This window comes from Mercurialis annua, linkage group LG2 (genome assembly GCF_937616625.2).
Source record: "Mercurialis annua linkage group LG2, ddMerAnnu1.2, whole genome shotgun sequence".
Taxonomy (NCBI): Eukaryota; Viridiplantae; Streptophyta; class Magnoliopsida; order Malpighiales; family Euphorbiaceae; genus Mercurialis; species Mercurialis annua.
In genome coordinates, this window is record NC_065571.1 from 2144662 (window position 1) to 2167191 (window position 22530).

At 32.3% G+C, this 22530-nt stretch overlaps 3 protein-coding genes across 4 annotated transcripts; all 3 read left to right on the top strand.

The window, feature by feature from the left end:
• Positions 1 to 1664: 1664 nt before the first annotated feature.
• On the top strand, positions 1665 to 4834 carry LOC126669608 (probable voltage-gated potassium channel subunit beta). Its single transcript, XM_050363111.2, has 5 exons — positions 1665 to 2090; positions 2186 to 2381; positions 3039 to 3182; positions 3782 to 3946; positions 4439 to 4834. Exons 1-5 carry the CDS (start codon positions 1723 to 1725, stop codon positions 4550 to 4552), a joined length of 987 nt encoding a protein of 328 aa, XP_050219068.1. The 5' UTR covers positions 1665 to 1722; the 3' UTR covers positions 4553 to 4834.
• Positions 4835 to 5844: 1010 nt separating this feature from the next.
• LOC126670483 (uncharacterized) lies at positions 5845 to 11942 on the top strand. 2 transcript variants are annotated; one of them, XM_050364225.2, is made up of 11 exons: positions 5845 to 6074; positions 6256 to 6316; positions 6734 to 8751; positions 8840 to 9190; positions 9280 to 9366; positions 9597 to 9749; positions 10016 to 10179; positions 10257 to 10404; positions 10754 to 10876; positions 10967 to 11054; positions 11602 to 11942. In XM_050364225.2, the coding sequence occupies exons 2-11, from the start codon at positions 6274 to 6276 to the stop codon at positions 11787 to 11789; spliced, it is 3363 nt and encodes a 1120-aa protein (XP_050220182.1). In that variant the 5' UTR covers positions 5845 to 6074; positions 6256 to 6273; the 3' UTR covers positions 11790 to 11942. The 2 variants fall into 2 exon arrangements, with proteins under 2 accessions (XP_050220182.1, XP_050220181.1); XM_050364224.2 differs by having other exon boundaries at positions 6256 to 8751.
• A 7903-nt stretch (positions 11943 to 19845) lies between these two features.
• LOC126667371 (9-cis-epoxycarotenoid dioxygenase NCED6, chloroplastic) lies at positions 19846 to 21664 on the top strand. Its single transcript, XM_050360326.2, has one exon. The coding sequence runs from the start codon at positions 19874 to 19876 to the stop codon at positions 21566 to 21568; it is 1695 nt and encodes a 564-aa protein (XP_050216283.1). The 5' UTR covers positions 19846 to 19873; the 3' UTR covers positions 21569 to 21664.
• The last annotated feature ends 866 nt before the right edge of the window (positions 21665 to 22530 follow it).

The window sequence follows — 22530 nt, forward strand, 5'->3', positions numbered from 1 at the left end:
GAAGATGGTCGTGAAGGTAATAAACAAACTCGTTCGTTAAACAATTAAACGAACGAACACGAAGTGAAATACATAGTTTGTTCATCAAAAATATATAATTTTGTTTAGAACAATATAATTTTAATGTTTTAAAAAATATTTTATATTTAACTAAAATACAATTAGTTGGTTTGCAAATTTTTTATCGAGTTCTTATATGAGCCACCTCATGAACTCTTTATCGTAATCCTGTATGAGTTCGTTCACGAATTTTTAATTGAGCTTGCTCACAAATAACTAAACAAATTATCCATGAACGTTAACGAGCTGAATATTACTATGTTCACGTTTAACTCGCTTAATCTTTTATGATACGAACAAACACGAATTGATATCTTATGAGTAGTTCAGTTCATTTACAACCCTAATGACAATCATAAAAGTAAATTAAAGAAAAAGTTTTGACGATCAGAGTTTTTTGTTTGAGACAATGCAATTAAAGTTTTTTTGTTTGAGACAATGTAATTAAAGTTAATTCATCGTTAATCTAGAGATGGTCACTATCAATTAATTTAGAAAAAGTATACAATACATTATTGCGCCATGTAATAAATCAATAACGTGTCAGTCATGTGTAATATTTACTGATAAAAATATGAATAATAATTAAAAAGATTTCTACATTAGCAAATTATAAATATGACGATAAATACAAATTAGGATAATTATACAATACAACCGTTGCGTCATATCATTCATGCAACAAACCAATTGTGCGTTAGTCATGTAGAGAATTAAATGATAAAAAATAAATATTAATTAAATTTTTTTTATCACAAATACTCATTAGTTTGATATAAAAATCGCGTGGCGAACGGTCGCATGTGATTAAAAATTAACAAATTAACTTAACTATGGGCAAGTACTTGTAACAATTTATTGAGAAAAGTAGATCCAAGGTATTTTATTCACATTCATTAACTTACTTAACTATGGGTAGGGTAAGTACTTGTAACCATTTATTGGGAAAAGTAGATCAAAGGTATTTTGTTCACATTCGATTGATTCTCTGACAGCTGCGTGAAGCAACACGCAACTTACCTGTAACTTCTCATTTCCTATTATTTCTCATCTCCCAATTTCCATCTCTACTATCAAACTCACACCACTTCTCCTGCAACCCAGCCTCTACATCGCACGATCAACCACCACCAATCCTCTTCCCACATTACCCTTTAAATCAACGTAATCCAAAGCTAGTCTTTTGCGCTCTACACAACTAGCAATACAACCAGCCACATACAATCATTTCAACCTCACTCTACTCACTTCAAAAACCAAAAAAAGGCAAAAGATATAAAAACCCTCATAATGTTTTCAAAAATAAAAATAAACCTTTAACTTTTTTATTTACAAATATGGACAATTAAACCATTACACTTGACAAAAATCACAGGAATAGTAAAATATTTGAAGAGTTAAGTATTCAAAAAATAAACTAAAATAGCGTAAATGCTTTTTTTTCAAAAACATTAAGGAACATTTTACACCATTTTAAAACATTGAAGGCTCAAGTGATCTAGAAAAATTTTAAAGAGTTTATTTATTCTTTTTGAATAATTGAAATGGTTTTTTTTAACCTTTGCCAAAAAGAACTCCATTTCATAAATCTACGAACACTCTGCTCAATTGTTGTTGAATCGCCAATCGATCAATCAAATTTCTTTAAAAAAAACCAAGAAAATGCAGTACAAGAATCTGGGTCGATCCGGTCTAAAAGTGAGCCAGCTTTCATACGGAGCATGGGTCAGCTTCGGCAACCAATTGGATGTCAAAGAAGCAAAATCATTACTCCAGTGTTGCAGAGACCATGGAGTGAACTTCTTCGATAACGCCGAGGTTTACGCTAATGGTCGAGCCGAAGAAATCATGGGTCAGGCGATCCGTGAACTGGGTTGGAAACGGTCTGATATTGTGGTTTCAACCAAGATTTTTTGGGGCGGTTCTGGTCCGAATGACAAAGGATTGTCCAGAAAACATATAATTGAGGGTACTAAAGCTTCTCTTAAACGATTGGATATGGATTATATTGACGTTCTTTATTGTCACAGGTTCGTGTAATTTTTTTTTATTTGATTTGATTTGAAATTTGTTTTAAATTTATGTTTATGATATTGGTTTGATTTGGTTTGGTTTTGGTTTACAGGCCTGATTCATCGACTCCGATTGAGGAGACTGTGAGGGCGATTAATTATGTTATTGATAAGGGTTGGGCGTTTTATTGGGGGACTAGTGAGTGGTCTGCTCAGCAGATTACTGAAGCTTGGGGAGTTGCTGAACGGTTAGACATGGTCGGACCGATCGTCGAGCAGCCTGAGTATAATTTGCTGTCTAGGCAGAAGGTGAGGTGGTTTTGTGTTTGTGCAAGTTTGTGAGGTTTGGTTTTTGTGTTTTTTTTTGTGTGGAAATGGGATTTATGGTTGGTTAGGGTGTTGTTATGGTTTTTATCGGAAATAATTTAGCCGAAATGATTTATTTTTTTCCTTTGTATTTAGTGATTTAGGTTTAGTTAAGGTCGCGGATGATGATGCTTTTGAGTTGAATTGTGTTTAAGGAGGTTGGAAATGTGGTACATGGCTTTCTTATGGTGTTGTTTAGCTATGTCGACCAGTAGTTTGAATCCCGATCTTTTTGGCTTTCTTTGAAGATGTTGCTTATTAGGTATTGATCTAATGAAGATTCTGATAGATTTAGTAAGAGAACAATCTGTAAAGATTGTTTTGGTGAGAACGAACTAGGGTTTGAAGGCAAACAAGTCGATGCTTGCTGAATCAGTACCTGAATTTTTATCTATTAGGGAGAATTATGCTTAATTTGCATGCAATGGAAATTTTGGTCTACAAGTTTTTATTTAAGTATCTTAAAATGGAAATATCTGCAGCTGTTGCCGATAGTTATTTGGACTTAGTTTTGTTGTCCACAACGCGTTTCTATTCCCCCGGAGGATTTATAAATCTCAATATTGTTGTTAATATTTACTACTTTCTTCTTTGTTGCAGGTAGAGTCAGAGTATCTTCCTCTGTACACCAACTATGGGCTGGGTCTCACCACTTGGAGTCCACTTGCATCTGGGGTGCTCACTGGAAAATATACCAAGGGTGCCATACCTCCTGATAGTCGGTTTGCTTTGGAAAATTATAAAGTAAGACCGTTATTTTTTTTCTTTTTGTGGATGAATTTTCCGGTTATTTTATGGTCTCATCATTAATCTTCACTTATTCTATGGTCTCATCAATAACCAGCGCTAACTTGTTTAAAATTTCAAATCTACCTGTAGGCTGTAGGAGTTTCGTGTTTTATAATGCATTATTGTCTTGAGCTTCACTTTACGTTTTTTTTTGTTGGTAATGGCATATGCTAGGTTTCAAATTATGTCGTGTTGGTTTATTCCATTGAAGCCAATTTTATGCTCAAAGATCTGTCTATATTATCCCTCAATAATTGGTTCATCGTCATAGTTCTTGACGGTTTTTGCTTAGAGTGTCTTATCTTCCATTAATTGTACTGATCATCTAGATGATCCAAGTTGTATTCTTTATTACATAGAGAACACAAAATTCCTGCAAATTGTGTGAAGAACAATGTTTCTCTCGTCGTTCAACTCAGTCATAAAATAGTGTTTCATTCCATTGACTTATGCAAACAAACTTCCTTTTTTAATGTAAAACTCACTTATTATTGTTTTATCTCTTCAGTAATTTTGCTATGTATTAATTCTAAACTTAATTTTATGCTTTGTAGAATCTTGCTAGCCGGTCACTGGTTGATGACGTTCTGAAAAAGGTTCAAGCACTAAAGCCAGTTGCTGACGAACTGGGTGTGCCTTTATCTCAACTTGCAATTGCATGGTGTGCTGCTAATCCAAATGTTTCATCAGTTATTACCGGCGCTACAAAGGAGTCTCAGGTCAGTTATAAAAGCTAGAGAACCTTTTGTCCTCAGGACTACTCTTCTCGGAACTTTTTTTTTTTTATATATTTAAATGTTTTGAGTTCTTCCTGTTACATTTCATTTTTGATAGTTTTTTAATTCATTTTTGTAAATGGGGAATAGTCATTGATTCTGAACGGAATTCAGCTGTCTTAAAATCTCATATTGGCTTCCATGTGCATGCATGTTCCATCTTTTAAAATTCTCCATCCCATTTTTGCATTTTAGCTTTGAAGCTTGTGTCTGTTGTTTTTGTTCTGAGAACGATCTATTGTGCATCCATTTTTGTGTTTAAGCTACAATGATTAGTGAACTTGAATGACATGACAAGACTAATCGTCCTTCTTTGCGGACCCTAGCCGTTATCGTTTGACTCAAGCTACATACTGTCATATTGATTTTCGTAACCAAACCTATTTCCACTTTCGACATTCTCATGCAAATTTCTTTGCCGTGACTGAATCACAGATAATCGAGAACATGAAAGCTATCGAGGTCATCCCGTTATTGACTCCCGCCGTTATGGAGAAGATCGAGGCTGTCGTTCAAAGCAAGCCGAGACGTCCTGATTCATATAGGTAAATCACCTTAGGAGCACGCACATTCACGTTTTCTGCGCATTATGAAGCATCGGTTCTTGATCAATAGTGTTGTGTGCTGTACAATTAAATTAAGTTATTTTGTCTTAGAACTTGAAGAAATCCAGCCAACTCAGATTGGACTTTCATATTTACTTGGTTTTTTCTCTATTTGTCACTTATGATTATTGGTGGAATGAATGTGGATGATGTTCATAATGCTGTACTGATCAGAATTGATAATTATGGATTGCTCCATTTACAGGAAACATTAATCTTCCACTCATTTGAATGGCTTTGTTTTGCTGTTTTTATAGCGAGTGCATAAAATTGATAGCTCTCCAATGCTTTATAGGGCAATTTTTTGGACTTCAATTTAATCACTTTTTACATATTATAATTGAAATTTAAACTCGATAGATTTTTTAATTTTCGTTTGCTTTCTTTATAAATATTAAATAATGCTATAATTTATTTTTCTTTTTCTTAACTTTTCTCCTCTATTATATTAGAAACGATATAAAAAAAAATCTAGGTGTAAATCAATTTTAAAAGTAAAGTCTTGTTATTATAACGTATTAGAAATGGAGTTTGATTCTACACATTTAAATAATTTAATCAGGTTGTTATATTAAATTAATATATAGTTTAATGGACTTTTTTATTGAGTTTGTTGAAAATATTCTAAAACATTTTCATTAAATTTAATAAATAAGTCAAACATTTCTATATAAGAGTCTATCGATAAAGCAAGAATATAATAGACTTTTTATCATGTAGATTTTTTTTAAAAAATAGTTTAATTATACTCATTTAGAGGGTTAAAATTCAATTTATATTTTACGTACGTTTAACCGATGAGATTTTAATATTTAAAATAAAATTTATTTATTATGTTATGAGAGTTTGTTTTGTCATTTTCCAACAAAACAGGAGGAAAATTAAATTAAAAATAATAGATAAAAATTAATATAAGCCACTAAAAAGGTTTATTCAATTTCTATTATACATTGCACTAAATAAGTCAATTATTTATAAAACTATTAAATCCAATAAAAGCCAATAAAAAGTATATTAATTATAATTTAATTAGAGATTTTAATTTAACTTTAAATACATAACAATTTTAAAATTTAACAGAAATAATTAATTAATGTTACTAAAAAGTTAAATAAATAGCTAAATAATGATTTCTTATCTTATTCCCTTTCTTAAAAGATTCAATTATTAGTTTGATTTTAAAACCAAAAGAAAAATACTAAAGAGATAATAAAATTATCTTTTAAAAACACAAAGGAGAGAGAATTTGAAAGAATTAGTTGACAGTTGAGTCCCTCCAAATTTATCTAGCGTAGCCGCGTTATTTGAAGTGCGCTTCCTCTCCCTCTCCGATTCTCATGCAACGCCTTCTCTCTCTCTCTCTTTCAAACCCAAAATTCAAAATTCAATCTTTTTCTTTTGGGTATCATTCAATTATCTCCATAGCTAACAATCTGTATGAAACTGCAACTTTCATGCAATTGCAGGTACTCATTTCATTCTTTTTCATCTTGATTTATTGGTTTTATCTTGTTTTTTGGTACCCAATTCTTTATTTTTAATGATCCTTGGATATTTGATGGTCCCTGAATTATGTGCATTGTTGATAATGTTGCTTGGTTGTGAAATTTAATAACTTGCGGACCTATTTTTTTTTATGAACTTCAGAGATGTACTGTTTGATGGATGATTTTACAAGGCAATTTAGATCAATGTGGCACCATGGGAGGTAATGAATTGTATCTCTTAATAGAGATTTTATGTGTATATTTGTTTTATGTGTTCTGGAATTGGCTAAGGATTAATTTATTGGACTCTTGAGGGTTTAGAATAAGGATCTTTCTGATTGCATTTTGAGGTGAAGGTGGTAAAATTCACGTCAATGTGCTATGCTATAAGGCTGTTGTAAAGCCGCGAAATTGTTGCGATCATGTTAAAAAGTTATAAGGATTTTGGAGGAGACAAGAGTTGACATTTTTGTGCAGATACATATGGTTATATATATTAAAGGAGATATATCTCTTAAACATGACAAGAGAGGCTCCTGGTAGTTCAAGCAAACTGTTATTCGGAGATAAATTCGAGGTTTTATACTGTGATAAAGATGTTGAAGATGAAAATGAAAATGATGTGTGTGTACAAACAGGTGAGGAATTTTCAACCGAGTTCTTGCGTGAACGTGTAGCTCTTACAACAAGGATATCAGATGAGAATCAACTAACTCAATTAGGCTATAATCAATATCACAATAACCATCGAATGGTTCATGAGAATCTTCCCAGTGTTCGCGGGATTCAGAGACAGGGCTCTGACTCTGATGCTTTAGATTTTCTTCCCAAGACAGGAAATGTAGCTGAAGTAGAGGATAGGGCTTATTTTGATCCTACAAGCAGATGCAAATTGGAATACAGCCCCAGTGGACAATGCCCTGATAAAAGTACAGGCAAAGTGAATTATGATCGAGTTAATATGGAGTCAACCACTCCCCAAAAACATGCAGCGGAGTCCCCTCTGTCAAATTATCCTTTTGGAAGAGAAGTTTCCGGCAATTCTTTTACAGGAAAAATGAAACTTTTGTGCAGCTTTGGCGGTAGGATTTTACCAAGGCCAAGTGATGGAAAACTTAGGTACGTAGGCGGAGAGACACGGATTATATCCATCAGGAAAACTGTTACATTAGAAGAACTAGCAAAGAAAACTATGGCCATTTGTAACCAACCGCACATAATAAAGTATCAGCTTCCGGGCGAGGATCTTGATGCTCTTATTTCTGTTTGTTCCTATGAGGATCTACGCCTTATGATAGAAGAATATCAAGAGCTAGAATTTAATGGGGGATCACAAAGGCTGCGTATATTTCTTATTTCTTCAGTTGAACCTGATAGCCCTAATTCCTTCGACGGAATCACTCCGAAACATAATGATGTTGATTACCAGTATGTTTTTGCTCTTAATGGTGTGCCTGATGTAAGTTCCCAAAAGAGCTCTAGCGGACACAGTTTGGCGAGCCAACCAAACCAGGTGGGAACTGCTTCAGATAATGGTCCAACATTTCATAGAGAGTCTCCTAATTCAGTTCATGCATTAGATAATAAGGATTATAACACAACTTCCTCCAATTTAGCGGGAGCATTTCTGAATCCCGCCGTTCAGTGTTTCACTCCGCTCCAGATGCAAGGTACATCTATCAGTCAATCCCCTCCTCTATCACCACTTGGAATTCAACAGGATGACCAGGAGAATTCCAAAATACAACTTTACTGTGATCAATCACGTCCTGAGGGTAGTGATGGCATTACTACCTTTCCCATGGAAATTTTTCCCTTTGACAATGCCTATCATCCCAATGCCTCTGCATATTATAACGGAATTACTCAAGGGCCAATAACATTGATGAACTACAATCAGAATCGGCCGTATTTTCCAGAATCTGAACAGAGTAAGCCATCTGGACTGCACTTTCGTGCCCGTAGCCCTAGTGAAGATTTTCTTCCGTTTCAACTTAATGCTCAAAGTGATATGGCTTCAGACAGACCTAAGCTTAAAGAAAGGGCACATTCTGACTCACATTTGAAGGAACATGATGATGGATTTAAATATTACTTGGAAGAAGAAACTAATCCTTTGAGCCCATGGAATAATGAAAGTGAAAAACCGCCTTCACTTGCATTGTCAAATTGGTGGCAAGAGTTAACGAATGAGAGACACCAAACAGCTAGTTCTGATGGTGAATGGAGCTTTACTATTGAGAATGGTGCCTTAAAGCAAGAGTTGCTGAAAATGGTAGATATGGGAGTTGCTTCCAGCGACGAAGGAAGAAAAGAATGCGAAGGAAACATGTCAAATGATAACTTACACATATCAGAGCACCAGCGTAGCATAGACCATCCCCGTGATTCACGAGAATCTGGAAGAATGCTTTCCAATACTCAAGTGAATGCTTTTGCAAATTCTGTAAATAATTCAGGGGAGTATTACCAGGCTCACCAATCAGGCACAGCTAAACCTGCACCCGACCTGTTTTTGAGGAACGAAAATGTTACCAAAGATCAGCAGTATGCCACAACAGAGAGAAAAAGTAGTCGGAAAATTTCTGATGAGTTTAATGATTATAATCCTCTACCTATAATATCCTGTGATCAAAAACTGAAAGTCCAGAATTCAGTAAGTATAGCTCTCCCTTTCTCCCTTTAGTTTTTTTTTTTGGTAATTTAAGCTTAAGCTTGCATCAATGACATTTTTATTTTAATAGGCATTTCAGATTCAGAAATCAGGCACAAGTACTGTTTCAAATAGAGTGATTTCTTGCTATGATGAATACCCTGCGAATTATCCTGGAAACAATTCCGAAAATGTAACCATCATTAGGGAACAATCTTTCAAAGAACTAAAGATCATAGATGCTCTGCAGCAGTTAGACGATCTCCATAAAAATAAGATGTTGGAACCAGCTATAATTGTTGAAGATGTTACTGGAACCACACCGCCAGATGTTCCCTTGTCTTCAAGAATAATCCCACATGTAGAAGAGGAGGCTTCTGATGGATTCCTGTCTCACTTTGATACTGAGGTAGAAAGCACAGCTCGAGGATCTGAATCCGAGGTAGCGTTTTTCCTTAATGGTTTAGATATCTTCAGATTATATTGATGTGTTTGTTTGTAAAATTTGACATCTTTTCTTATATTTTTTAGGAAGCAGAAGTTGATGACAGAGATACAGATGAATCTATTACTGATGCTGCAATAGCTGAAATAGAAGCAGGCATCTACGGTTTGCAGGTTTTCAACAATCATCTCATTAAATTATATCTACATTTAATTTAGCTTCCATGTTTTGCCTACTAACTGCAATCTTGGAATAGAAAGGAAAAACAAAATCCTGTTGTTATTGTGCTAACTGAAAGACATTTTTCACCATTCACTCAGATAACCAGAAATTTAAAATTCAAACTGTTTACATATCAGATTTAACCTTAATTTTAAGTGCTTGGGATGCTAACCTGCTGCAGATCATAAAGAACACTGATATAGAAGAGTTGCAAGAGTTAGGTTCCGGTACATTTGGAACAGTTTATTATGGGAAGTGGAGGGGTACCGATGTTGCTATTAAGAGGATTAAAAAGAGTTGTTTCTGTGGAAGAGCATCACAGCAAGAGAAGCTGGTAGGTCACTTGAACTGTCATGTGCCTTAGAATTTCATGTTTTTCTTTCACTTTAACTATGGGAATGTCTTAAGAATCTAAGTACTGTATATAGGAGTTCACATTTAGAATAGAAAATTCCATATAAAGTGCAAAGAAGACTGCAAATGAGTGAATTAACGTTTAGTTGAGTAAAGCACGGACCTGTTAGTGTGCGTATCCTATATATCAAGGTAGTAATTAGAACCTTTCTTGTGTGAAAATTTAATCCCTACTTTTTCTCATAGATCAAAGACTTCTGGAGAGAAGCACAGATCCTCTCCAATCTTCACCATCCAAATGTGGTTGCATCTTACGGTGTAGTCCCTGATGGACCTGGTGGAACAATGGCAACGGTAACTGAATATATGGTGAATGGATCCTTGAGGCATGCCTTGCAAAAGAAGGACAAGTAAGTTTGTCCATATGTCTTTTATTTTTGTCCGGAGCCTATTTCGAAGTTGACTTATGAAGGTCTTGCTTGTGCAGAGTACTTGATCGTCGAAAAAGGCTTATAATTGCATTGGATGCAGCTTTTGGCATGGAATATCTACATTTGAAGAATATTGTTCATTTTGATTTGAAGTGTGACAATCTTCTTGTGAATTTGAGGGATTCGCACCGGCCCATATGCAAGGTAAATTATCGCAGAAGGTCTCTTGTTTTGTATTTATTTATTTTCTATATTTGAAAACTAAGTAGCATGAACACTTCATTCAATCAACGTTTTATGTTTCCGAAACTTGGCCTTTCGGACTTGAAACTTATTTTTTAACATATAAAATATTAAAATAACACTGTGTTCATGTCCAAGTATCCCTTTCCCCCGTATCCATATCCGCGCTACATAGTTTGAAAACATAGTTAGCTTTTCTAGTTTCTACAGACTGTTACTGTCTTTTACTTCATATTATATTCCCCCGTCACTGTCAGTTATATGCAAATACATGGTCAAAAATCACCTTAGGAAATTATTTGCTTTCCAGGTTGGCGATTTCGGATTATCGAGAATCAAACGGAATACACTAGTATCCGGTGGGGTTCGTGGAACCCTTCCATGGATGGCACCAGAGTTACTTGATGGCAACAGCAACCGGGTCTCCGAGAAGGTTTGGACCTTCAGATATCACCTATGTATTTGAGTATCACCTATCAAATAAAATAATGAAGACAGCAATTTGAATTATTTCTTTTGACAGGTTGATGTCTACTCATTTGGTATTGCAATGTGGGAGATCTTGACTGGGGAGGAGCCATATGCCAACATGCATTGTGGTGCTATCATAGGTAAAGTGTCATTATTCTTTTCAAATGTCATGACAATTTCTAATAGCCATCAATCAAAAGTACATAGTGGAAATTAGAAAGACAATTGACGAAAATCTCACATACCGCGGAGATTCTTTGAATTGTATGACATCGGTAATCGATGTCCGACGTCCGTTCAATCCTAAAGAAATTACACGAAAGATTCTTGGACATGTAGTTGCACTCTTATTTAGAAAATGTTATCATGTTACTTTTTGTAAAATAAAAAAGGTCCAGTCATCTGAAAAATCCAAAATGTGTCGACCTTTATCATTCTAAGTTCTAACTTAATCTTTTTAATTTCGTAAATTTTAACCTGATTTGGATTATTGTGTTTCAGATATGAAATTAAAATGTTGGATTAGAATTGATAAAGTTTAAGGTTCAAATTTTTAAAGAAAACGAGCACAAGTTATTGATTACTTGTTGAGGAATCAACTTCATTCTATAATTAAAAACACTAATATTTTCATAGATTAATCTTGATTTTCAGAACAAACCTTACTTTTTTAAACTTTTCTTGAAGGCGGAATCGTAAGTAACAAACTGAGGCCGCCTATACCGGAACATTGCGATCCTGAGTGGAGAAAGCTGATGGAAGAATGCTGGTCGTTCAATCCAGAAATCAGACCTTCATTCACAGAAATAACAAACAGGCTACGTGTCATGTCGATGGCCGTCCAACCCAGGCGACGAAATCTTGCTACAAGATGAGTCTACCGGTCGAGGAAAAAACATACTAATTTTTTACTTTACATGTAAAGTTTAACTAGGAAAATGTTTGTAAAGCTATTAAGATATCTTTGGTGCAGAGAAAGAAATCTTGTGAACAAACCAAAAAGATTAATTTAATCCTTCATTCTTTTACTAGCTTTCCTTACTAAACAAAAAAATTATATACTAATACTTGTGAGAAATTTTACATGTGATCATTCAAACTTCAAAGCCTTATTATTTTCTGTAGTTTTTTTATTGTTTTGCTACAAATTTTAGAACTCGAATCATTGTATTATTTTATTAAAAAAAATTGCTAAAGAGGAAAAAAGTTCGTAATATGTAGTGATCTACATGAGATAATTCTCCAATTACATAAAATATTATAATAATTAAACTACTTACTCTCCTAAATTATCACTAAATTACCACCATTCAGCTTTTCCACCTGAAGATACCATATTCTGTTCACTGTTTTTTCTCTTTATGATGTAAAGTTGCACTTGTGGTTATTATAGAGATTATCAACAGTGAAAACATCATTTTTATTTTTATTTTACATATTTATTGCTAAAATTTTAGACTTTATTTGCATTTCAAATCTTAATGTTTTTCATTTGTAGCTATTTAAGCATAAAGTTTAAACTTTTGCATCAACATCATTTCAATTATTAGCATTGTAACGTTTGACAAAAAAATTGTTAGCGTTGTGTAGCCTGTGGTTGTTTTCGCAAATTAAAAAGATATAAAAAATGAACTAAAACTGAAAACAAAAAATGTGTTACAATGCTAAATTAAAGGATAGGATATATATGCAACATTTTAAACGTTGTACTTAAATCGGTACAAATGGAAAATATTAGGATTTAATAGAATGTCATTAATTAATCCTTAATTAAATTAGAACAATTATGTACGTATTGATCAAAACATTTTGTAGCTGTTATAGAGATAACTAATTTGTTTAATAACATGGATGGGTGGAAGATTATGAAATCCGAGATTTTCTCATCCTTAATTAGCATTATGAGACTTTGATATATATGGTAATATAAGTCAGATTAATTAACTAGAACCAATAAACCATTGAAATTTATAACTTGTGCTAGTAAGCAATTGATCGATTACGTAAGAATCGATTGATTTAATTAAAACTGAATTAATTGAATTACTTCGTCTCTTAATCAAAAAGGCTAACTTATTAATTTCAATCGAAACTGATTTAACCGAATTAAATTAACCAAAATTTGAACGATAAGTATATAATAGTATTGAACGAATTAGTTAGTTATTTTGGTATAATCGGTTAATTGATAAAAATAAATATAGTATTTAATTATTTTAGTTAATCAACTTTTAACTGGAACCAAACTGAATCGTCCAAACTACCTTCAATTAACTAACGTACTTATCAACCAAAATATATTGATTAAACTGATTAATTCGGTTTAACCAACCGTTTTTCACTATATTTTTATTTTGTTGTCCATCCCGTCTTCGCCCTGACTAATTCAGATTCGACCCGCGTCGCGCACCTGGCATGGTGGGTGAGTCTGCCAGCGGGAATTTTCAGCATTCACAAGACTCGAACCCGAGAACTTATTTAAGCGGTATCAAGCCGCTTATCACTTGGACCAACTCCCATTGATTCTTCACTATATCAGTTAGGCAATAAAAATAATTTTATATTTCGTTTCCTTTGACTTTGCAAGTTGCGACTTTATGAATGATATATGTCTATGCATCCACTTTTGTCTCCCATTTTAGAACTTGAGCAATTTTATTTTAGAGTAGAAGCTCACCAATACTTGTGCATGCCTCACTCTTGTTCCCCATCAATCTTGATATTTTAATTAAGTGCATCATATTACATCCCCATGTACGATCATTATATATGTCAACCCTTCAACACTACTCTTTAATTTATCTAATAATTATGATAGTAATACATATTTATTTGTATGAGGTTTTTATTTCATTAATCTTTCTAAAGTAATTAATTTTATTTCATGTTTCATGAATGAAGGCGATTAATATTAAGTCTATTTGTATGATTCATTAATATGTAATTTATTTTTTAAGAGTGTAATATAAATTAGGCCTAATGTCTTAAAAAACCCCGACCTTTTAGCCCCTTTTCAATCATACTCTGACGTTGAAAATTTGTCAATTTTACCCTATTTTGCATTTTTGTGTTTCAATTGTACCCTGAAAAATTAAATTAACGTCTTTTGCGTTTGGAAATTTGTTTAAAACATTCTCCATGTCTCGCATATATTGATTGTATATTTTTAAAATTTATTTAAATTTAGTTAAATTAATTAAGAATTTAAATTAGTGTTAATTTGATTATGGTTTTTAGTTAGTTTTTAAAAATAAAGGACTTATTTGTACTTTTTTGAATAAAAAAGAATTTTATTTCATGTTTAGACTTAATTAATTGAATGATTTCATCATTTAATTAAAAAAATTAACAAAAATTAAAATATTGGGGTACAATTGAAAACGGAAAATTCAAAAGTGAGTAAAATTGACAAATTTTCAACGTCGGGGTGGAATTGAAAAAAAATTTAAAGGTGAGGGTTTTTTGAGTGATTAGGCCTATAAATTAATTGTATTAATTAGTTTATATTCATAATTGTTTTTTAGCCTTTTGCTTAGTCAACTATATATATTCTTCGTTTCTTTCGCCAAAAACAAAGAATTGTTATAAATATAGTAAACTCTTTAAATAAAACATCCACTTTACCAATTCTTTTTTCTATCTTCAACAACTCATGATTATGTATGAAGAATTATTTTTCTCCCAAATATATTGACTGTTCTGAATGAGTTTTAATAATCAGGCACTATTTTCAAATTTTATATTTAAGTTAATTTTTATTCGAGATGGATAGATCTTTTATAAAATAAAATTTTAATTCTAAATTCTAAACTATCGTATATATAAATATGGGTTGAATCCGCAATTTCATTCAAATTAGAAAAACACTTTACTAGCTTACATGCACATCTTGAAAATATTCTTATAGTATACTAGTTTTTTTTCACACGTGCGCTGCACGTGGTTTATAAATTTTTTGTTTATCATGATTTATATTTAAAATTATTGAACATAATTTATTAATTACATATTATCGTGATTTGTATTTAAGATTGTTGTATGTGGTTTATTTATTGTCATTTACATGTGATATTATTTAAATATATAATTAAAAAAACAAAAAAGTAAATCAATAATATACATAAATTAATGTATATGACCGTATAAAGACGGAAAAACATAAAATGTAGTAGTTGTATATGATTTTCTTAGACCTATTTCTCACAATCCCCTAAATTTAAGCTATGTATGTTGTTACTATTCATTCAAAATTATACTCTTTATTTATATATAATATATTATTTGTATAATTGTTTTAATAATAAATATGATTTTTTTTTATGATAAGTCATATATACAAATTTTTAAAATTTATAATTTATATTTGAGATTGTTGAGCATGATTTTTTAATTTTATATTTATCTTGATTTATATTTGAAATTGTTGCATGTGGTTTTCTCTTTTTATATTTATCGTGATTGAGATTTTTTAAATGTAGAATTAAAAAATTTAAAATTAAATCAATAATATAGATTAGCAAATACACATAGAAAGATTCGATGTTACTTATAAATTACGATATTGTATATTTTATATTTAAAATTGATGCATGTGGTTTTCTCTTTTATATTTATCGTAAGTGATATTTGATATTATTTAAATGCATAATTAAAAAAATTAAAATTAAATCAATTATATAGATATGCAAATACATATAGAAAGAGTCGATGTTACTTATAGATTACAATATTAGATATTTTATTATGATTATAAAAGATTTCTAAATAGTTGATTAGGATTATGAAAGATTTCTATATAGTTGATTAGGATTAGGAGAAGGAAACAATTATAGAATGTGTAGAGAATTTTTATAGCTATGAAAGTGTTAGTGATTGATTAGGATTAGAAAAAATTTCTAATACTTAAAATTTATAAGTTATGAAGAGGATATTTTTGTCCATATATGAAAGTGTTCCCCCGTTAATACACTTTTATATATGTTATAGATTATATAGAGTTATGAGTATGATTATCGAACTAAATAATATGGAAACTTTATCTCACTTAAAGATACTTAACTATGAAAAGGAAAAAAGATAGTGAAACATGCAGAATTTATTCATTGTTTGAGATACTTAATTAGTCAAACGTGCTTGTGCTGGCTAATTGGTGTTACTATTATGTTTCTATTACTAGTGTCTTCGAGACCCGTTCTCAACTTTGAATTATTCAAATCGCTCAATTTTAACCAAATTTTATTAATTTTTATTAATTATTGAAAAGGAGAGTGTTTGTAAAAAAAATCGAATCCACAACCTAACAGATTGATGCCTAGCGCTTATATAATTTGAGATATACTTTTTTTAAATAAATGATCGGTATATTAGCACACCCATAAAGCCATGGGTGGGAAAAGACAAAGAGAAAACAATCAACTAATTGTTTTTACAAAAAAAAAATCAATAGAACGGAAAACATCATTCCCCGAATATGGAAAGTCCTGATTATGATGCCGATAATACTCTACTGCTTTGCAAATGCTCATGAACACCAAGGTATGAATATCCATTGACTCGTTGCTAAAAACCCGTCTGTTTCTTGCCTTCCACAAATTCCAAAGAACCAAATAAGCTTCCAAAGGTTACGGTGTCGGCCTGTCGCAAGGCAAACCCAATGAGATATACTTTATTGATAACCAATTTTATTAATTAAATTTAAAATTTTCTTAAGGTCAATTATATTCTACTTTTATTTTAATTTTTCAATTGTATCTCTTATTTCTCTAATAACTAGTTTGTAATGTTAAATTTTAAACTTCGGCAACACCGCATATAATTTATTCCTAATCTTTTTTGTCGCGATCGTTGTAAAGGCGGCTTTTCTGCGACAACTGATGATAGCCGTCTTTAGAGATGGCGGAATTAATTAAAATAATATCATTGATGTATTTTCTTTTCAATTAAAGGTTACTTTATTTTATTGGTGATGAATCTAGAGACAGTGAGAAATCTGATTATTATGGAGATTTGATCGTCGTTGTTCTGCAAGAGGGACGTCGGATCTGCAAGTAAGACAAGAAGATGAACTTCGCCCCAATCAGATGTTATCACTACGTTATCAAATTTGAAAAAGGATGACATAATTTATTAAAAAAAATATAAAATATTACTTAAAAATAGAAATAAATGGGACAGAAGTAGGGTAAGTAGGGCCTTTCTCACATGCATTGTCGTTTCATGTTTTGCATCAGCTTTCGGTTTTACTAACGTAGTACTCGGCTCTATAACCTGAAAATCGTTTCCAAACCAACAAAATTTTTAATCAATACATTGCAACTTCTGGACATCTTTACATTATTGAAGAATTTGGTAACACAAGTACGATGTTTAATATATAACTAGCTAGATTTTAGAAATTAAATACTATCTTAAGCAAGTTAATTTTATACAGTTCCTGAATTTTATTTTAGAAGATTATTTATTTTTTATTCATTCCTTTTTAAAGATATTTAGTTAAATTTAGCTTTTATTTAATTTTATTAATGATTGAATTATATATATTTATAATAGGCAGAATATTTTAAAAAAACACTCATCTTCTATTCCCTTTTTAATTATATCCCGACATTTCAAAATAGTAAATCTAAAATATTGATATAATCATAATAGTCAATAAATATTTTATAAATTTAATACTAGAATCATTTATTAAGAAAATATAAATTTGGAAGATAATTGATAACTTCAAATAATAATTTTGTTTCTACACAAGTGCTTTGGCGAGTATCATATTATATTTTTGTATAGATCTTTAGGCGAGTACCTGTACAATTAACAATGTAACCTCAAAGGGTTTCAAGCTTGGTTAGCCAGATAACCGCTCCAATACTTAATCTATAGGATTTTTATAAAATTAGTCATGAATGAATGAATTGGACCGGAATTTAGAATTACCTTCGAGTTGCTCAATGAAATTGTATCTCTACTTATAGACGTTAAATCTAGGGTTATAGTTTTGTCGTGCATGTCCATCATTTTCTTTTACATTAGAGTAGTGGGTATGAGGTTGTGCTATTGTGAACTATCAAGGTAACCATTTTATTATAGGCGAGTTTGATAGTTAGTTTATAGTCGATTTATTATAGACGAGCTTATAGTTAGCTTATAATCGGCTTCTTATCAGCGAATTTGAGAGTTATAGCATGTAGTCAACTTTTTATAGGTGAGTTTGATGCATGTTAGCTAGCTTGTAGTCAATTTCTTATAGACGAGCCTGATAGTTAGCATATCGTCGACTTTTTATGGGCGAGTTTGATAGCCTATAGTCGACTTTTTATAGGTGAGCTTGATAGCTATAGCCTATAGTCGACTTTTAGACTTGCGGAGTAGCTCGAACGGTACTATTAGCTCGGTATCAATAATGATTAGAATCATTCTAAAAATTAAAAGATAAATAATTAAAACAAATATATTATAAAAAATTAGAAAGACTAAGAATCTAACTTTATCTTCACAGTGTTTCCAAACAACACTAGCTTGATCTTAAACTCTATTAATGGAGAAATTCTTGTGTGAACCTAATTCGCCACGGAGGATTGTGAACCATCCATTAAATAAATGACACGTGTCATCATTAAATGTCATGTCCAATCAATAAATATCATATTAATTAATGATATTTTGATTAGAAATAAATGCATTTTTTTGATTGAACATGACATTTAATGACGACACATGTCAAGTATTTAATGAATGATTCACAATCCTACGTGGCAAACTTGGTTCACACAAGAATTTCTCCTATTAATGTACAAGTGATTAGAGGCAGAACTACTTTTAGATCAGAGTAGTCTCCAACTTTGAATGTATAATTATGATTTTTAAGAAAAGTAGAGATGATCTTTTTAAAATTAAAAATAAATTTATAGAAAATTCAAAGTTTAATACTCTCTATATCCCGTTTGAAAAAGAAATTACTCCTTGTTTACATATCCCATTTAAAAAGGTCATGTCGTATTTTCTAGAGCAAATTACTATGACACCCCTCACATTTAACATAATTCACAGTTTAGTCCCTCTTCTTTGAAAAATAATGAACTATATAGCCCCATTTTTGTTTTTGTCAACGATTTAGTCCTTCCGTCCATTTTGGATGTTAGTCAACGAAGTCAACAAAACTATATGATCCCCCACTTTTGTTTTTTTTAACGATTTAACCCCTCACTTTTATTTTTGTCAACAATTCCGTCCCTCAGTTTTGATAATTAATTTACCCATAAGTCCTTTGACTTCATTGACTAACACTAAAAATGGATGAAGGGACTAAAATATAACAGAAGCAAAAGTGAGGGGCCATATAGTTTAGTTTTCAAATAAGAAGGACTAAAGTGTAAATTTTGTCAAATATGAGGAATTTCATAGTAATTTGCTCTATTTTTTATACCAACTTATATGATTTTTTTTATCTTATTTTATCTTTCTATAAATCATTAATAGAAATAAAAAAAACTATAGTAATTTAAGTTTTTCTAATCTATGTACAAGTTATTTGCCTCTTATTTCGAAAAATATATGTGGTCGAGAAAAGAACAATATTTCCCCATTTTTAATTTGGGAATATATACAGTATACTCTGAAATTGAAAGCCGTGAGTTTAGAAAGTTGTCATACCAGTACCAAGGCTACTGCAAGAGATCCCTTATCTAAAATTCTGAGAAATCATTCATGGTAAGAATTCATATTTTAATTTATAGAGAGGAAGGTAAAAGTTTATCTTAAGTAGAGTCGAAATTAAACCTAACAGTGAACTCTACACAATTCCTAAAATACATTATCAGATCCACGTGTCTATATCCTCCATAGCCAGCACCCTACAACGTATTGACCACCAAACACTTTTTCCAACATCCTATATAATCCATACCATCTTCTTCATTAAATTATACCCCTCAATTTCACTTCTCTCTGCACATAATTAACCATGCAAGCCTCTCTTCATTTCTCCACTACCACCACCTTTTCTAAAACAATGCCTCCTTTCAAAAATACGGCGCCGCTGTTAAAGCCAGAGCCTGTTTTTACTCCTCAAACGGAAAAAACTAACTACCCAACTGAGTTGAACCCGATTCAGAAGCTTGTAGCTTCAGCTTTGGACAAATTTGAATCTTCGGTTATTTTACCGTTGGAGAATATGCATGTGTTGCCGAAAACGGTTGACCCTGCTGTTCAAATTTCAGGTAATTTCGCGCCGGTTCGTGAGTGTCCGGTTCAGCACGGTTTGGAAGTTGTGGGCCATATTCCCGACTGCTTACGCGGCGTTTATTTGCGGAACGGGGCTAATCCTGTGTATGCACCCACAGGTGGACACCACTTGTTTGACGGTGACGGTATGATTCATGCGGTTAGTTTGGGAGTTGGAAACCGAGCCAGTTATAGCTGCAGGTACACACATACAAGCCGGCTCGAGCAAGAAGCCAAATTGGGCCGGTTAGTTTTTCCTAAGCCGATTGGTGAGCTGCATGGACACCTGGGTTTGGCTCGGCTTATGTTGTTCATGGCTCGATCTGGTTTCGGCTTGGTTGACGGTTCACGTGGCACAGGCGTGGCTAATGCTGGGTTGGTTTATTTTAACGGAAGATTATTAGCCATGTCAGAAGATGATCTTCCTTATCATGTGAAGATCAAGGGTGATGGTGATCTTGAAACAATCAAACGGTTCAGCTTTCATGATCAGCTTGATTGTCCAATGATAGCTCACCCTAAGGTGGACCCGGTCACCGGTGAGCTTCATGCATTGAGTTACAACGTATTAAAGAAGCCGTACTTGAAGTACTTCAAGTTCGATAAGTACGGCAAGAAGTCACGTGACTTGAATATAACCTTGGATCAGCCCACAATGGTCCACGACTTTGCGGTTACAAGGAATTTTATAGTAGTACCGGATCATCAAGTGGTATTCAAGTTATCCGACATGATTCGGGGCGGGTCACCCGTTGTATACGACAAAAACAAGACGTCAAGGTTTGGAATTTTGTCTAAAAAGGACGCAGATGAATCCGGAATTACATGGATCGACGCGCCAGATTGTTTTTGCTTTCATTTATGGAATTCCTGGGAGGAAATATCCAGCAATGGTGATAAAATTATCGTTGTTATCGGGTCATGCATGAACCCACCCGACTCGATTTTTAACGAATCTGAAACACCACTACAAAGTGAACTATCAGAAATTCGGTTAAATCTGGGGACCAGAGAGTCAACCAGGAAAGCTATAGTGACAGGCATGAATTTAGAAGCGGGTCAAGTGAACCGGAAATTCCTGGGCCAGAAGACCCGGTTTGTGTACATGGCCATAGCGGAACCGTGGCCCAAATGCAATGGTATCGCTAGAGTTGATTTAGAGACGAAAGAAGTGGCCAAATTTATGTACGGCGACGAAAGATATGGCGGGGAGCCATTTTTCGTGGCGAAAAATGAAAATAATATTAATGGAGAAGGTGACGGATATATAATGGGATTTGTTAGAGATGAGAAAAATAATAATTCGGAATTGGTGATAGTGAATGCATTAAATATGGAGCAAGTTGGTTCTGTAAAATTGCCAACTAGGGTGCCGTACGGATTTCATGGTACATTTGTTAGTGAAGATGAATTGAAGCAACAAGCTTTGTTTTAAACTTAGTTAAAGGAGGATGCATGTAGAATTGTAGTTCAAGTTGTAGCCGAAATTATATATATATATATATATATATATATAAAAAATGCATGATCTTTCGGGATGTTGATAAGTTAATCACATATCTTCAATTTTAATAACTATATACTCCTATATTTTAATTTTTTATTGCTTGTAATGTAATCGGCAATAAAAAAATATGGTATAATATTGATGATGTGATATTCGGAATTCAACTTAGTCATTTACGAAAATGCCACATTAAAATATATCGTTTTATGAATGCGAAATGTATATTCGAGCTCCTAAATTAGTGTTTAGTCTTAGATCTGAGATTTTCGGATTTGCCGATCCCTTTAGGATTCGGCATCCATTATCGTTGGCCGAACCCCCTTGATTGCTTTGGTGCATGTATATCAGTTAGGATTCGGTTATGACATATGTTTGGCGAGTCCTCCGGTTCTCCTGAAAGGATAGATCCGATGTGACTTAGTGTAATTTAGGTTATTCTGAAATTCGTTTCCATCACTTTGTATTAGTGACAGTGGCGGATCCAAGACTCTAATATGGTTGGGGTCCGTTTATATTATAAAATATATAATATTAACAAATTTTTTGTTTTTCTGCAATTGTCATATGTTGAGTCAAATTATTGAAAAGCTAACAAAATTATTAAATTTAATTGGCAACAAATCTTGTCGTGTATAATATCTTGACATAATTTGCTAAATAAACATTATGATAAATAAAATTTTAAAAAATAATTAAATAGCTATAAATTATTAAAATTTAATAAACAAAAAATATAAGTAACTTAATTATCAAAAAAAAAGTAACTTATTACATTTTTGAATAAATTTGATTAGAATTTTAATTTGTAAGTTTTTTTAGGAGAATTTATAAGCTTTCAGTGTGAAGTATAATGATAATAAACATTTTCGCATTATTACCTCCTCTTTTTT

Excerpts from the sequence above, each read along its gene's own strand:
- LOC126669608 (XM_050363111.2), top strand. The coding sequence starts at position 1,723 with ATGCAGTACAAGAATCTGGGTCGATCCGGTCTAAAAGTGAGCCAGCTT. Across the intron at positions 2,382-3,038 it reads ATTTGCTGTCTAGGCAGAAG|GTAGAGTCAGAGTATCTTCC; the intron begins GTGAGGTGGTTT and ends TCTTTGTTGCAG. Across the intron at positions 3,183-3,781 it reads TTGCTTTGGAAAATTATAAA|AATCTTGCTAGCCGGTCACT; the intron begins GTAAGACCGTTA and ends TATGCTTTGTAG.
- LOC126670483 (XM_050364224.2), top strand. The coding sequence starts at position 6,616 with ATGACAAGAGAGGCTCCTGGTAGTTCAAGCAAACTGTTATTCGGAGAT. Across the intron at positions 10,877-10,966 it reads GCAACCGGGTCTCCGAGAAG|GTTGATGTCTACTCATTTGG; the intron begins GTTTGGACCTTC and ends TTCTTTTGACAG. Across the intron at positions 11,055-11,601 it reads GCATTGTGGTGCTATCATAG|GCGGAATCGTAAGTAACAAA; the intron begins GTAAAGTGTCAT and ends CTTTTCTTGAAG.
- LOC126667371 (XM_050360326.2), top strand. The coding sequence starts at position 19,874 with ATGCAAGCCTCTCTTCATTTCTCCACTACCACCACCTTTTCTAAAACA.